Source organism: Thunnus albacares, chromosome 9 (genome assembly GCF_914725855.1).
Source record: "Thunnus albacares chromosome 9, fThuAlb1.1, whole genome shotgun sequence".
NCBI classification, from domain to species: domain Eukaryota; kingdom Metazoa; phylum Chordata; class Actinopteri; order Scombriformes; family Scombridae; genus Thunnus; species Thunnus albacares.
This window is the reverse complement of record NC_058114.1, coordinates 5,036,751-5,053,061: the sequence shown is the minus strand read 5'-3', so window position 1 is coordinate 5,053,061 and position 16,311 is coordinate 5,036,751. Positions and strand designations below refer to the sequence as shown.

General features: G+C 40.2%; 1 protein-coding gene across 1 annotated transcript in view; it reads left to right on the top strand.

The window, feature by feature from the left end:
- The window catches only part of gmds (GDP-mannose 4,6-dehydratase), a 197,669-nt gene extending 182,424 nt beyond the window's left edge, over positions 1–15,245 (top strand). The window contains exons 10-11 of the mRNA XM_044360872.1: positions 13,479–13,547; positions 14,629–15,245. Of these exons, the coding sequence (XP_044216807.1) occupies positions 13,479–13,547; positions 14,629–14,691 (132 nt within the window). The 3' untranslated portion in view covers positions 14,692–15,245. The remainder of the gene's footprint in view (positions 1–13,478; positions 13,548–14,628) is intronic.
- The last annotated feature ends 1,066 nt before the right edge of the window (positions 15,246–16,311 follow it).

Genomic DNA, 16,311 nt, shown 5'->3' with positions numbered 1-16,311 from the left:
AAATGGTCGGGTGTTGATGATATTTCATCCACTCAGAATCTACTGTAGTGATTGAATCTACTTGTCTAGTTTGTGTACTTTTTAAAAAAAAAACATTATTCAGCAGGTTAAATAAATGATATTTGATGATATCTATAACCTTTTTTGTCTTGTGACCCCCTTAAAACAAAGCTATGTAGACATGTGACGCCTCATCAGATTGTCCTTTCTCTCATTGTTTAATATGAGTTTTAAAAACATTTTAGAGACTGAAGGTTTTTTTTTTTTTACATCGTCCTTAAAAGGAGCGGAGACAGAAGATTTTGAAACAGAGATTTAGATCCGAGGCTTAACAAATTGACCAACCAGCCGGACTCAGAAATGAAAAATACTAAATATTTAAATAACTTTGATCACACATTTGTTCCGTCAGACAACTGAAAAAGCCTCGTGTGTAGACGAGCAGTAAGTCGACGGTGTGCTCAGAGCATGTACATGTGTACGAGAGAGAAAAGTCACAGCATTCCTCTTATCCCTGACTCGGACTGTTTCACTACAGGCGGAGAAGAAAAAAAAGAGTGATGGCTGCGAGCATGTTCGGAGAGCAACTGAGGTGAAAAAGGAGTGAGAGAGAGAGAGAGAGAGAAACAAAGAACAAGAGGCAAATAAATAGTGTGTTGGGAACCGCTGAGAGTTGTAGACAGAGAACTTTGTGTGGAGCCACCTCACCTAACCCTGACAACACGGAGAGTTCAGCCAGGGCCTGCATTACATCATATATATCACATCCACTCTGTGTGTGTGTGTGTGTGTGTGTGTGTGTGTGTGTGTGTGTGTATTATATCACTCACCATAACTCACCTTTCTCCATCTTAAAATCTATGTCACCTTTACCAAAACTGCTGTATGTGTGTGTGTGTGTATTATGGTGGATGATGGGTGACTGACTCTAGTCAGACTCAGTTACCGAGTTTTCTCGTGATAGAGGCCAGCGCTTCGAGTGATAATTCTGTTTTGTTACAATTGGCTCTTATTTTTGCAGTTTTTGGTCGTCACTCCTACAATAACAACATTGTACTCACCGACTAAGTAATTGCTGAGATCTGGGAAGATGGCGAGATTGTTTAAAAGGAGTCAGACAGCACGAAACATGACCAGTAACATAATCAGACAGGTTAAAAAAGAAAACAGCAGTTAGCCAAATGTTTTTTTTAGAAGAGAAAACAAAGGCAAATATTAAAATTATGACCCAAATCGGCAGCTGTAAACATCCATCACAGTTTATAGACTTATTCTGCTTGTTTGTCCACAGTTTTCCTGTAAAATGAGGGATGATTAGCTACATTTCAGGTGTGCTCACTTTAGTTTGCACCCTTAAATAAAGTAGTTTAGACCAGCGACGTGCAGAGGATGTTAGTAAATAAATATACGCCTGGAACGACGACTTTTGCAACTCTGTAAATATTAAAAATGTATTTAAAACAAACCCGTGACTGAGGCCGGTTCTAACACTGCTACACTTCACATATCCCATCATAATACTGAGGCTAGGAGGAACATCATGCATTTAAGCCACAATTCTGAAGAAGCAACACATAAACTTTAGATAAGGTGTCGTCAGACACTGGTTTATTTTTTTATTGATTTAAGATAAAGATTTTAACCGTCGACATCCCTTCATCCCTTCCCTCTTCCTTCCTCTAAAAAAATACAGAAAAGAGGCTGAAAGAAAGTGGCTGAACTTCACTTAACATTCATGTGAGTGTGGCTGCATTCAATGTCCTTACACACATATTCACCTGCTGAGCAAACAGAACACATGAAATACAAAGACAGGAAATGTAGTAATCTTACATGAGGCGTTACTTTAATGGCTGACAGTAACAACACAAACACAATGACAACATCACTGCTGACTATAGTTAAGGCGGAAAGGCTAGAAATTCAGATTAATTTAGCTAACATTGAACGCATCTCATTGGCTGCTTATCACAGAAAGGAGGAAAACATTCAGTGTATTTCTTACATATAAATGCATCATATGGTTGTTATCTTGTAGCTTGTGGGGGATAAAGATACTTAAATACATTTTTCACAACTTCATAACTAACTTAATGAACTTGGAGAAACGTGTTGTGTGCACGAGATGTGCGATGACAATAATAGTCCCCCCCGAACATTAGCTCTGCGCTACTGAGTTCCATCAACTACAGTCACTTGTACCACTACCTTTATTTATATACTAATATATTATAACTCTCTGTCAGCTAAACTCAGAAACATGATACGAGGTACTGAGTATATTGTTCTGTCATGCTGGATGTAGCAGGAATAACAGGAATTTATTTATTTATTTATTTAAAAAAAAGTACCCCAGAAAAATGGCTCTTTCGTTCCAGGAGGCCAAACAGCAGGTGTTCAAGCCCCCTTTGTCTATGCACACGCCTGGTTTAGATCATCTCACTAAACTGTTACTGGCCTGTTTTCAACTTGTCTGCTCATCTGTATCGTGTTTGTAGCGATGTGTCACCGTGCTCCCAGAGCTCCACGATGGCTTTTAGTGAGGGCAATTTCATCATAATCAACGGGAATAATAATATAAATAATTTCAAGTTGTGTCAAAAAGGTGAAACTATCCAGTATTTCACAATATTTATAATATTGGGTAATATTTCTCCTGGTTTTCTGCTGCCTTCACACACAAACACAGAGACGTTTGGACTGTAGCTCAAGCTGAAATGTGCAAATCCAGACCTGATGTATATTCAAGGAAAACAGGATTTTAAACTAGTCTACTTACTGTAAACCAGTGATTGTCAGTGAGGTCCAGGAAGCCTGATGGGGTCACATGCTACAGATTATAATGTCTCCTTATAAAATTATTTGTGTCTTTAATAAACGGCTGCTGAAGTGAAGTATAATATACCGTCATGTCCGTTACTCCCACATATTTATATCATCAATAAGAGTAAACATGCACACAGTTTGCATTACAATCCATAAACGGCACTTCGGTGTCGGTCCGGCCTTATTTCTAAACAAAGCTTTCTGTCCGTTTGGCGAAACTTTATTCACTTTCTTCCAAATCTGCATCTAACAATCTAACTGTAGCGGCGTTGCTATTGAGAATAAAGTTATTTTAATCCACCAGTGTGTGATGACGACGGCCAAAACTACAAAAAAATTAGACCCAGATTTTTTTTTTTTTTTGCCTCCATAAAAACGGAGAGAGAGCACAAGAAGCTGTTCAACAATCATCATCTGTACCTAAACACTGAGGCTGGGTGTCAAAGCCCAGACAGGCCCCTCAGTGCCTTACTGAGATTACACAACAATTAAGATAAGACTGGATGACATTTTCCTCCCTCTCTCTCTCTCTCTCTCTCTCTCTCTCTCTCTCCTTCTCTCTCTCTCTCTCTCTCTCTGTGTCTCTCTCTCTCTTTTTTTTTCTTTTTGTAGTATGATTGTAAAGAATGTTGTTTAAAGATTGTTTAAAGAAGGGAAATTATGTTTGCCTTTGATGTCTCCTGAAATATGAAACACCCAGAGGCTGATAGAAATGCTCACGCACACACACGCTCTCACACACACACACACACGCTCACACACACACACACACACAAAGCGCTACTTCACCCAAACTATATTATACAAACGCGCAAACAGACTAAACACACTTTTCACTTTTCACTGGAAATGACTTAACTGCACAGTTTTAGTTTGACCTCAGTGGAAGTGAGCAGTCACCTGAGCCCCCCACTCTCTCTCTCTTTTTTCCCCTCCCTCCTTTCACTCTATCTCTCCTCCCTCCCTCCCTCCCTCCCTCCCTCCTTCCATCTCTCACTCTCTCAGTCTGCAGCTTTCTGCTGACTCCAGGAATTATGATCTGTTTCCCGTCCGCAGGAATAATAGAATACAGGAGGAGGAGGAGGAGGGGGGGGGGGGAGGCCAGCAGCAGCTCTGTGGAACAGTAGTGAGGAGTCCAGCTCCACTGTGGTTACACTGTGTGTGTGTGTGTGTGTGTGTGTGTGTGCATGTGTGTGTGTGTCTGCAAATGCGTTTATATCCAGATGTGCGAATGTGCGATATTTTCCTCTTCATTTCCATAAACTTCACACATTAAAAGATTATCCTCGGACATGGACACACACACAGAAACACAAATTGAACCTCAATTAATAGCCGTAAATCGCCCGCCGTTATCTTTGACAGTAAACGCCTCACGTATACAAACCCGCGCGGCGTTGGGGCTGCGGATCTTTCTCAAAAGTGCTGCCAAAGCCCTCTGGGCACTTAACACTATCGGCAGTCAGATCCAGCCGCTCAAGTGTGTTTGGAGTGTGTGTGGAGTGTGTCCTCAGCCGCGTAAATATTTATCACGCGGCTCCCCCAGGAATTTTAATGAGCACTGATGGAGAGCAATCAACACAGCAGAGCCAGAGGAGGAGGAGGAGAGAGAGGGAGAGAGAGAGAGAGAGAGGGGGGGACGGAAGAGAGAGAGAGAGAGAGAGGAGATGAATTGAAAATGACAGTTTGTGATGTTTTGACTTTTAATTATCACAAGTGACTTTTACTGTTTTTCCTGCAGAGATTCACACTTTCCTGCTTTTCCACTAATTGTTTCCTGTTGTTTGTTTTTTTTTTTCTGCGTTTGTCCCGTTTCGCAAAATCAAGATGTTTACTCCTCTTAAGATTCGGAGGCTGCCGTGTGTGTGTGTGTGTGTGTGTGTGTGTGTGTGTGTGTGTGTGTGTGTGTGTGGTGTGTAAAGTAGTGCGTAGTGTACATACTCATCAGGGTGACAGGGCCACCCTTTAGAGGTCACTTAACACATTGTGCGCAGGCCAAGCTGCATGGGGAGTCAGGGAAGGAAACCTGAGCTATAACTCACATAGCTCCAACTCTCGCTCTCCTTCTCTCTCTCTCTCTCTCTCTCTCTCTCTGTCATACACACACACACAGACACAAACAGAAAGACACATACACACCGGGCTTGACCTTTGACCTCTGGCTGGGAGCGGCTAATAACTGTCTTGGATATCTAGAGACCCAGCAGCTCACAATTTCTATAAATTTATTTCAAAATCACTGACGCAAGAAAAACAAACCTCTTCATCTCCACTGAACCACCAGTACAAACTCACCAAACTTTATTTTAAATTCTGGTGCAGATTCCAAACTTTTAAAACATACTAATTATGTCAGGCTAAATTTGAGGGCAATAATAATAATAATAATAAGGCACAAAACATTCCGAATATTTCTGTCATGAAACGGCGCGACCGCAAAAAACAAGGAGTTTTGAGTTTCAGTGTTTAACATCTGTGTAGAATCAATGAAGAGCTGCAACAAGCTGATACAGTAGAAATGATTTTTTTCAAACATTAATGCTATTTTAAAGGGAAACCGGTATTTTGTTCAACCTGGACCCTGTTTTCCCATCATTTTCGGGTCTAAGTGACCAATGGGGACGAACATTTTTGAAAACGGTCCAGTATTGAGCGAGAGCAGTCTGCAGCAGACTGCAGCCACAAAACAGACTGCAGTTTAATCCTTAGGGGCGATTCAGCCATGACAGAGTTGGAGAGAGGAGCGCCGATAAGATTTCGTCGTGTTTGGGGAGCACAGAAAGCGTAGGTTAGTTTTTATCTGAAGGATTTTCAAAGTCACGGCTGAATATTTAGCTGATTTCAGAAGGAGAATTCTCCTTGAGCGAGATGATCGAATGAAAGGAAAAGGTTTATTTCTCTGTATGATCCTTTTCATAATGCTATCAGACACTTATAAAAACAATCTGAACCTTTCAGTGGCAAAAATAAGCACTTTTAGTACATTGAAGGGTCACTATTGCCCCAAAGGATTATAGTGCAGCCTGTGTCACGGCCGCTGGCTGAAGCTCTCTCGCTCACTACCGAACCAATTTCAAAAATTGTTGTCCCCATCAGTCACTTAGACACAAAAAGACTGAAAAAGTTTCCCTTTAAGGTTGAGAAACACAGTCGCTAACGTTGTGTTTATCCGCTCTGATTGTACAAATACATTCAGTAATATTCAAATTTTCTTTTTTGGCCGGAGCGTTGTTAAGTAGAATATTGCCAAAGCACGTCGTACAAGGCTCGCAGTGTGCTGTAATGTTATGCATATTACCACATAAGTCTCTTATTTCATCCCTCCCCTCTTCCCTCCGGCTCAAACTGGGGGCCTTTTGTGCTTTTAAAGGAAGTGATAAGTTGAGGCGATGCTGGCGGAGGTGTGTTAGAAATTGACCAGTGACAGATTTGTGACTCTGGGTCTGAACAGCCAGAAATGATGGAGTTCTCTCTCTCTTTCTTTCTCTGTGCTTGGTCCCCACCTGCACACACACACACATACCTGCCTCACACACCTGGGCTCATAGTGAACACAGCAGCCTCCATGTTCCTGCAGACAGACAGCAGCAGCAGCAGCAGCATCAGGGCTCGAGGGTAAACTGCTTTTCCCTCTTCGTCCCCGTTGCTGTCATAAAAAAAAAAAAAGTCATCCAGAGTATAAAAAGAAGCTGCGGATCAGGGTTGAGTTCTTCCATTTAAAAACCCCCCAGCATGGTCAAAGGTCAGAACATCTGGGGTCTGGTCGGAACATCTGGGTCTGCCGGGGACACTGAGACCGTGGGCTCCAGACTCTCACAGCGTTCTCGGGCCGCTTTATCTGATTTTCTTTGAAGTCTCTGTATTCACAGCCTCATGTCCACTACTGTACCAATACCAGAGACGCTACTGGACTTCCAAAACCACATCATAGTCTCCCAGCATGCAACCCTCAGAGTAAGAGAGAGAGACAGAGAGAGAGAGAGGAGTGTTGTTTTCTCGAGAACGTTTGATCTGTCTCCCGTAAGTGGGTGGGTTTCCAGTAGGAAGAAAAATAAATGCAATTTAGGGACATTTAACATATTTTTTTGTCTACCGATCCCTCCAGTGTTTTTTACTGTAGGTGTTTGTTTGCCGCTGCGTGTTGTGTTGTGTGCGTGCCCTCGTGTGTTTAGGGGTCAACCTCAGTGTGCCGTGTGATTTATTGAAAGGCCTCGCAGTGATACCAGAATTCCTTTGCGTTAAATGCCTTCTCTGAGTGCCTTTTACTGCCTGTGTGCTTTATGGAGCATGATCACACTCTATTTGTCTCTCACTTTTACATTTTTAAGGATTATTTTTATGGCTTCTTGTCTTTATTAGAGTGGAGAGTGTCAGGGAAAAAAAAAAAAAAAGAAGGAGACAGGAACTGTGAGATTTGGAATGATAGGCCGCATAGTTGGCGAGAACATCTTAAAGTTGATATGTTGTGAGTTTTAGCACTCTTCACCTCGCTGTGTGAGATTGTATAGTCAAGAATATGTCAATTACAGCCTCACAGAGAACAGCCTCTGTTCCACTAGCTTTTTTTTTTTTTGAACAAACAAATGAATCTTTGTTTTGTCTTTGTTTGAAATGATAAAGTTTTCCATTTCTACAGAAAACTAGCCAGAAAAACTCCAAGAACAAGTAGTTTTTGACATCGACCACTTCAGTTCTGTTTGATTGATTTCACAAGGATAATCCGCTTAGTATCATTACTGGTGAAACAAAGTATACTAAACTGAACCGGTCAATCTGAGAAGCTACATCATGTTCCTGAGACCAAATAAAGAAGCTTATGAGAAAACACTTAACTCAGAGCCAAGCCAATGGCCCCAATAAAGTTTGGATGGCTTGAATTTGGCACGAAAGTCTCTCTAGTTGAATCATCAGTACAAACAATCAGCAACAGATTTTAAAAATTCTGGTTCATTTGGAAGTCAGAAAGACTGTATCCATAACAACTTATCAGGAGAGGTCAACTTCAAGTCCTTGAGAGCATTTCTTTAAGTCTGAGAAACTGTCATCAAGTCATTTGATACCCTTTAGCACATACTGGAGCGTCATACGGGACAGACAGAAGAAGAAGTAGTCAAGGAATACGCTGATCCCAACACATAAAACAGACGTCTAACATTGATCTTTATACTTTTTATTGGTGGTAAACTCTCAAATGCGAATGAACAGTGAGGAAAAATTGGTGTGATGTCGCTTTATTTGTGTCACTCAGCCTTCTATAAAAGCTTTAGAGACATAACAAATCAAACTCTGGTTCTGATTTTTTTTTTTCCTGCTTCGGGTGACGTATTAAATCCATTCGCTTTCGCATTTTATTCCACATGACAAAGTTCTCCCTCATAAAGTTTCTACTCACGATACACAACAGCCCTCAGAGGCCTTGATGCTCAATCACAGGGGCTGTAACACACGGTCTCAGAGGGTGAATGGGTGTAGTGTAGGGTCTAATGCTCAGAGAACGAAGGGACACATTTTGTCACGGCTAATTTTCAGCTTTCTTCAAGCAGTTGTTATTATCACTGCTGCATATTTTCAGACATGGGCAGAGCACTGCTTTAAACAGGATGTACCAAAATGTTGGGTTCGGTTCCAAATCGGATCCATATGAAGATTATATTGTGCCCCCATCTGTTAGTAGTTCATGTTGAATTATTCGCTACATGCTCTGTTTAGGGTGAGTTCGCTTGGCCGCAGAACGCTCTTGTTAGCAGTTTGGAAAGCAGTTTTTATTCCACTGAGCGGCACTTTTCCAGACGGATCTGCGAGGGTGAGATTGTCTGTCACCTGCAGAAATCCAGGTTGAGAAAGACCAGGCGCTGGATTAACTTCCTGGATGCTGAACGGTGTGGTTGTGTGTTAAGACGGCAGACTTAGCAGACAAGAGTCTTGATTTCAACAGATGTTCTCCTGCCAAGCTCAGATTGAGATTTCAGAGAGACCCGGGGCGTGACGATGATGATGATGATGACCAAGATGATGATGATAATACAAGGTACAACTCTTCCTACTTCCTGTCAGCGTTGGGTATCATTTGAAATTTCAATATTGGTATCAGAGTTTCAATACAGATAATATAAAGAGGCTTTGTCTTTAACACAAGCAGCCTTACAAGAATTGAAAAAATAATAATAAAACAATCAATTATAGTTTGAACTAAGCTGCAGTTTAGATCAGAAGATATCTGAAGAATAAGTAAACATGACTAAGAATCTGTCTGAAGTTACTTAAGAGGTACTGAGGTTCAGTTTGTGTCCAGGTCTCAATGATTCATAGCTGTTCAGCAGAAAGATTTATTAGCCAGAGACTTACCAGTGATGGAGTCACAAAAACATGGAATGTTTATCTTTCATGTGGTGAAACTTTGTTACATTAATAATCAGAAATAATTTCCTGTGTCTGCTTTTGCTACAAGTTTTATTGAAGTGGGGATTTTTTAGTATTGTGTTGTTAAAGCCTTCGGCCTTTAGTCAAATGAAACTGACTAGATGTGACGTCATCGGTCAGACGTAGATAATGAATAAATGATAAGAAAATAACAATTGACCACCGTGATCGTAGACTGTAAACTGTATTTACTGTATCAAGGAGTTAGTGTTTGTACTGTACCAAGACAACAATGTACAAATTTCTTTGGTATAAGTTGCGTAATAGTGAACTTTTAGTTTTTAGGCAACAAAATCTGAAAACTGATTTCCCCCCAAAAAACAGGAAACACATTCTTGAATTTATTAGTCAGACTGGTTTCAGTTGAAATGAATGAAAGACAGACGGCACCTTGACTGAAGCTTCTCATTGTAGCTACTTACAAGTCATATATTAAAGGTTTGGTTCAAAAGCTTTCAAGTCTGCATTAAAGTAATGGTCAGAACATTTAAACTAGGGCTTCAGCTAACAAGTGTTTTCATTATCAATTAATCTGTTCATTATTTTCTCAATTAATCAATTAATCGTCCGAAAGTAATAAAAAAGCCTGTTCTGACGTCTTAGAGCCCAAGCTGATGCCTTCAAATGTCTTATTTTGTTGGATCAACAATCCAAAACCCAAAGATATTCAGTTTTCTATCATGTATGTCACATAAAAGCTTCAAATCCTCACATATGATGAGCTGCAACCAGCAGACTTTTTTTTTTTTTTTTTTAAAAAGACTAAAATGATTACTCGATTATCAAAACAGTCGCCGATCGACTAATCGACTTATCGTTTCAACTCTTATTGAAACAGGTTCTGCTTGCTGTAATCATTCCTCTTGTTCATACTGGCCATTAAAAGATTCTTTCCTAATGCGCTCCAATATAAGTGATCCACAAAATCCACAGTCTTCCTTCTGTGCAAAAATGTATTCAAATGTTTATATAAAGCTAATACGAGGCTTCAGTAAGCCAACTTAATCAAATAAAGTGGGTATCTTCCAAAGGTAAAGCCTTTTTTAGTACAGATTTAGCTCTTTCTGTTACTATCCTTCTACTGCAGCTCAACAAGGGAACACAAAGAGAGAGTTTTATACTAAAAAACTGTAACTTTGAGAGAAATATCCATTTGATTTGACTAATGTGGACGTCTGAAGCCTCACTTTATCTTCAGATAAGCTACATTTTTGCACAAAACGAGGACTGTGGATGTTTTCCTCCATCACTTCCATTAGAACAGTGGTTCTCAAAGTGGGGTCCAGGGACCTCCAGGGGTCCTTTAGGGACTTCTAGGGGGTCCCCAGAAAAATGGGAGTATTTTAATTTCACTATTATGTCATTGATGAGAAGTTACCCCAATGAGAGACCGTATAAGAATGACTATCCTGATCACTCACTGTTATCTGCCCACCTACATTGATTAGAATATGATCTTTTAATGGCCAGTATGAACTGGAGGAGCAAAAACTGTTTCAGTGTTCATACAGTCACCTGACTATTGTTTTAAGACAAGCTTGAAAAACCTTTAAGCTCATTTCTTTGGGTTGGAAAAGCAAGAAGCGTCAGATAATCCACGGTACTGAGCTTGGTGAACAACCACTAGTTCAAAGATGGTTTTTGAAAAAACCCTTTTAGCATTCAGCAACCAATCAATAAGAGACATTATGTGACTTTAACAACATCACAGAAATCTTAAACTAGCATTAGTTGCTACTGAAGAGTCTCAGCGTAGGACCAGGCTCTGAGTTCGTGACGAGACTGGTTGATGTTTCTTTTATGCTAGCTCCGAAATGTTCTCCATTACCAACCCTAATCAATATAATTATGAAGCAAGTGGATTATTTAATGTAATTGTGGAGTAAGTCACCCTATAATAATTACATTCAGCCCCATGATAAATTATGTCTCATTGCTGTAGGTAATTAGTCTGAAAATGTTTCCAGTTATGGCTTCAGAGCCAAAAATGGATGTGAGTAATGTACAGAGCCGCTCACATGAGAAAGAGCTGTTTGTCCTTCTGCTACAGACGGAGAAAATGGGCTGTAGCTTTCATCTGCTGGACTGCATGTAAACCATGTGAGGTTAAAAATAAAAAAGACTGCTCACCCGGAACTGAACCGGGTTTTCAACTCAGGGCCCAATAATATCAAACTGAACAGTGTGAGAGAGAGAGAATCAGCCTGTACTTGTTCACGATGTGTGTGTTCAGTGTTTCTGCCTTTTGTGTGTAATCACAAGAGTGTGTTTAAGCGCCGTGGAGCCTCTCTGAGATGTGGGTCCCTGCTCTCTAAAAGGCTGAACTATGCCAGCGCTGCTGTGAGCGTTCCTCTGTAATAAGATCACCCAGAAAAGACATTTTCAAGAGGTTCAGCGTCAGATAAACAACACTGCTCTCTTTTTTTTACAGTGTTGGCCCCCTGTGTACTTTTTTATCTATGGCTGTTTGCCCACGTTTGGCCGAGACATCTTAGTTTCAAATAATGGAAATTTTAATACAGCACAGAAGCCTGTTTGTGATGATAGAGTGCTTTGTGGCAAAAGCTCAAGTTTGGCCCTTTCCTGTTTTGTCCCCACGCACAAAAGTCAACTCTGTAAAGAAATAGTTTCCCCAGTTTGGTGTGGAAGAACTTGACTGGCCTGACCTTAACCCCCGTCCAACACCTTTGGGATAAACTGGAACTCCAACTGTGAGCCAGACTTTATCACCCAACATCAGTGTTCACTGACGCTCCCGTGGCTGAATGGGAGTAAATCCCCGCAGCCGTGTGAGCTCCAAAATCTGGTGGGAAGTCTTCCCTAGAAGAGCGGAGGCTGTCGTAGCAACAAATCAAAGTTATAATCCTTAAAACTTCAGATCTAGTGGATTTGGCAGCACCTGTGGTTACTGGTGGTAATGCGGAGGACGCCGTAAAAATAATAAAAGCGTTTGAAATGAAAGTTTATCAATCACTTTAACCGTTTTCTTTCCCCTTGATGTTTTTGCCTTGATGATTTTTACATTTACTTGTAAACTGACGTAAACATGTTTCCTCTTTTAAAAGTGTCGCTCGTCTAGATTATCACGTATCATTACGTTATATTTGCACAAATTACCTGCAACGTGCACCGGCAGATTTTGTCCGGTACGTTCATCGGATCCCGTGTTGAAATTCGATGTCCTGTTCTGGTGTCCACATACTTATGGCCATGTAGTTTATATCATTTGGAGACAAAGCGAGCGAGGAAGACGAGCACATACCAAAGTCATGATCGTGTTTAAGATAAAAAAAAAATTTCTTTAAAAAATGGAATTCTTTGTCGACCGCTCTGCGAAGGATTTCCTCGGATTTAGTCGTAAATTTTGGGATTATCTTCAGGATTAAGGAACATACAGAATCAGTAAATTGAAAAAAAGGAGATTGTGCAGGATCAGGTTTCAGCAGATTGTATTATTAGACCTCTCGAGGCCGACATGTGTGTTTCTGACACAAACTTCGAACAACTGATGCCTGAGAGATGAAAAAATAAAGAGATGGAAAAGAGAAGTCTGAGAAGGCGAGAACCGCAGAGAGAAAGAAGGGAAACTTTAGAAAATAGACGTACGGAGGAAAGGGTTTTTTTTTTTTTTCCAAACTGAATCTTTGGTGGTCTCAAGCAGGGTCTCACTGGGTCTTGAACCCGGTGCAAAACACAACAGGGGGGGGAAAATGAGTAAGGGGGTTGGGGGGGGGGGGGGAGGAGGGTGAGTGGGGGGTCTTGAGCTGGGGGTTACACCACCAGAGTCCCACAATTCATCATGCTCTGGCACCGACGGGGGCTGTCTGGACAGATCGGTGGTGGGGAGCCGAGCGGGGGGATTGATGGCCAGCGAGACTCTGTGACCTCCCTTTTTTCCCCAAGAGAGGAGATAGTGTGTGTGTGTGTGTGTGTGTGCGTGCGTGTGTGTATGTGTGTGAGAGAGGGAGAGAGAGAGAGGAATCATCGCCCTTCATCCCCTGGCGAAGACGTCAAGTTTATATATATATATATATATATATATATATATATATATAAATATATCAGGACACCGACACCTCTCCAAGCTGCAGGATTCTCCTCCTCATGACCATTAGACATGACGAATAATTTGTTTTTCTTTCTTCCCTCTCTCTCTTTCCCCCCCCCGTCTCCCTTTCTCTCTCTCTCTCTCCCTACTCTCTTCTTTCCTTTCTTTCTTTCTTTTTTAACAGGACTACCTGCAAGGCGACAGCACCAAAGCGTATCAGAAGCTGGGTTGGAAGCCGAAGGTGACTTTTGAGGTGCGTCGGTTTTAAAAACACACCTGGTGAGACGAGGAAACGTAGTTAAAATCTAATAATAGAAACGGTTTTTCCACACCGGAAAAAAAAAAAAATAGAAGATGATATTTGATGGAATATTATTTAGACGTAGAAAGGACGACGTGTGAAGATAATAACAAAACAAAGCGACTCAGCGTGGAGGAACAGTGACATGGCTCTATGGGTGAGATATGAAGATGAATGGTGTGACACTACTTACAGTGAGTGAGTGTAGCTATGAGTGTATTCATATTTTATATTAACCTCATATGAACCGATATTATTTGAAGATTTGTTGATTGTGAAATTGCTTCTTATATTAAATAAGAGATTATAAACAAAACTCCATGATAATAATAAAATAATATTTTCTATTTTGCAATTCTTCAGTTTTACAATAAAAAACTCTTATTTCCTAATTACAGTTTGCTCAGAAGCTTTAATATTGAACATCAGTCAATATGATACCAGAGATTCATCACTAATACCACTAAACAGTTTGTTTTTTCAATAAATATTAACAAGTTTAATACAAAACGCTTCATATTTCATTAAAAAAAAAAGTAGAAATAAATGAGCAGGAACTTTGTGTAAATAAAATACTAAATAAATCGATAACCATCTGCTCAAATAAAAGTAAACAAACTCCAAATACGACCAGTTGTGGCATTTCATTATGCAGGAGAGAGTATCCAGTTTGGATACTGAGTGTGAATCCTCAACATACGATGCTGCTCAAACTCAATAAATTATCATTTTTTTTTATGAATTATCGTCTTGATGCTTTATTGATACTGAACTATCAACGTGTTTATTATGTTTATACTCTCTCTGTGCATGAAGAGGGATCAGTATCTTCATTAATAACAGGCCTATAATAAACCACACTGTAAACACAGAAACAAAAGCATGAATCTATCCGTCTGTGGCTCTGCTCTGGGAAGAATGAAGAGTGAATCGTTCACCTTTAATTCACTGTGTAAAACTCAAGTGTTGACCCGGCTGACTGGTTGTCCCCCCCCCTCCTTCCTCCCCTCCTTCCCCCCCACCCTCCCTGCAGGAGCTGGTAAAGGAGATGGTGGACGCAGACATCGAACTAATGAAGAAAAACCCAAACGCCTGAGGCCGAACCCATCCATCCATCCAGCACGGAAACATTTCAGCACTCCAGTGTTCTGCCACTGAGACCAACAGTGAAAGGAACATGTTGTAATTTTTTTTTGTGTGTTTTTTTTTTTTACCTTCATGGTTTTTCCAAAAAAAAAAAAAAAAAAATGAAGTCCTTTTCTTTGTTGAAGGAGCTTTAGACTCCACCGTTCATCGCCTTTGTGTCTTGTGTCTACTCCTGGAATCATGTCATTTTTAATTTTTTTGTTTTATTATCACATATAGCAAAGATGCCTTTTTTTTATATATATATCTCAACACTGATCATGCCATAATTTATATAGACTTGCTGGGGTTTATTTATATATTTCGTTTGATTCTTTTTGATTGTGATTTTAGATGTCAGAGTTCATTCCTTTTAGAGTCTGAAAGAAGGCAGAATATAAATATATACATAAATATTACAATGAAGATTGTATCTTTTACTGGAAAATGGGAATCAATGAGTTTATTAATGATGAGCTGACATTTAAATCAACAAATTTGGTACAATAAATGCTGAACTTTTTACATGTTGTCTTAATGTGGTTTGTGCTTTGATTACACATAAAAAGTGATGGCTGATAGAAATGTGAAGATGGTTTCTAGCTGATGGATGTTTGTGTCTTTTTGTGTGTTTGTATTATTTTTCTTTCTTTCTTTTCAGGACGACAAATGAAAGTGTGAGAAATGAAGGCAGCAAAAACCCTCCTCTCGTGTTGAGCTGAAGGTATGTCTAAAGGTAAAGGTATGTTAGGAGTGTGTGTGTGTGTGGGTGCCCAGGTTGTGTAGAGGTCGGCTGGCTCTCAGCTCCTGTTTTCCCTCCTCTCAGCTCGCTTCGGCTTTCCAGGTTTTTTTTTTTTTTGTAAATTTGCGAGCACACTGCGCTCTTTTTATTCACCAGGAAGTTTTTTCCCGGTGCCCGAAGTCCCAGAGTCTCAAACGCCTTTGTCTGTCCAGAGCGGCTCCACATATCTGAGGACGCAGAGACACACACACACACAGATAGACCTGGATCCGGACCGGCTCTGATGATCCTCATCATGGTCTTTATAGTTTATGAGCAGAAATCCATATTTTTTTTTTTATTATTTCCTCCGTTTTGTCTGCTGTGTATTTACACTTAATTCAAGAATAAAAGTCTCGGAGCAGCTGTCAGGAGTAAAAAAAAAAAAAAATCTCTTCAAACATGCGGTTTGCATGGCAGCAGATTTTTTTCTCGCTTCATTTTAGAAAAATAATTCCGTGGTTTTGATTTCAGTGCTTGTTAAAGGTGCCATTTTTTAAGTAGGTTTATTAATCTGTCTGACAAGCTCTCTTTTTTCTTCCTCTCTTTGATTATTAAATGTAAACAATGCACGTGAAGCTTTTATGCTTTATATTATTCGTTATGTTTAAAAACGTTTCTTGGACTCTGTGAAACCTCATAGAAGAAAAAAGTGGATTTATTTGTGTTCTCCTGCGTTTTGGAAGAAGTATTCAGATACTTTAGTAGAAATACTCCACTACAAGTAAAAGTCCTGCATTCAAAATGTTACCAAAGTAAAAGTATGTAGGCCTGCCTGTCAGCAAATTATAATTATATGCAGCAGAATTG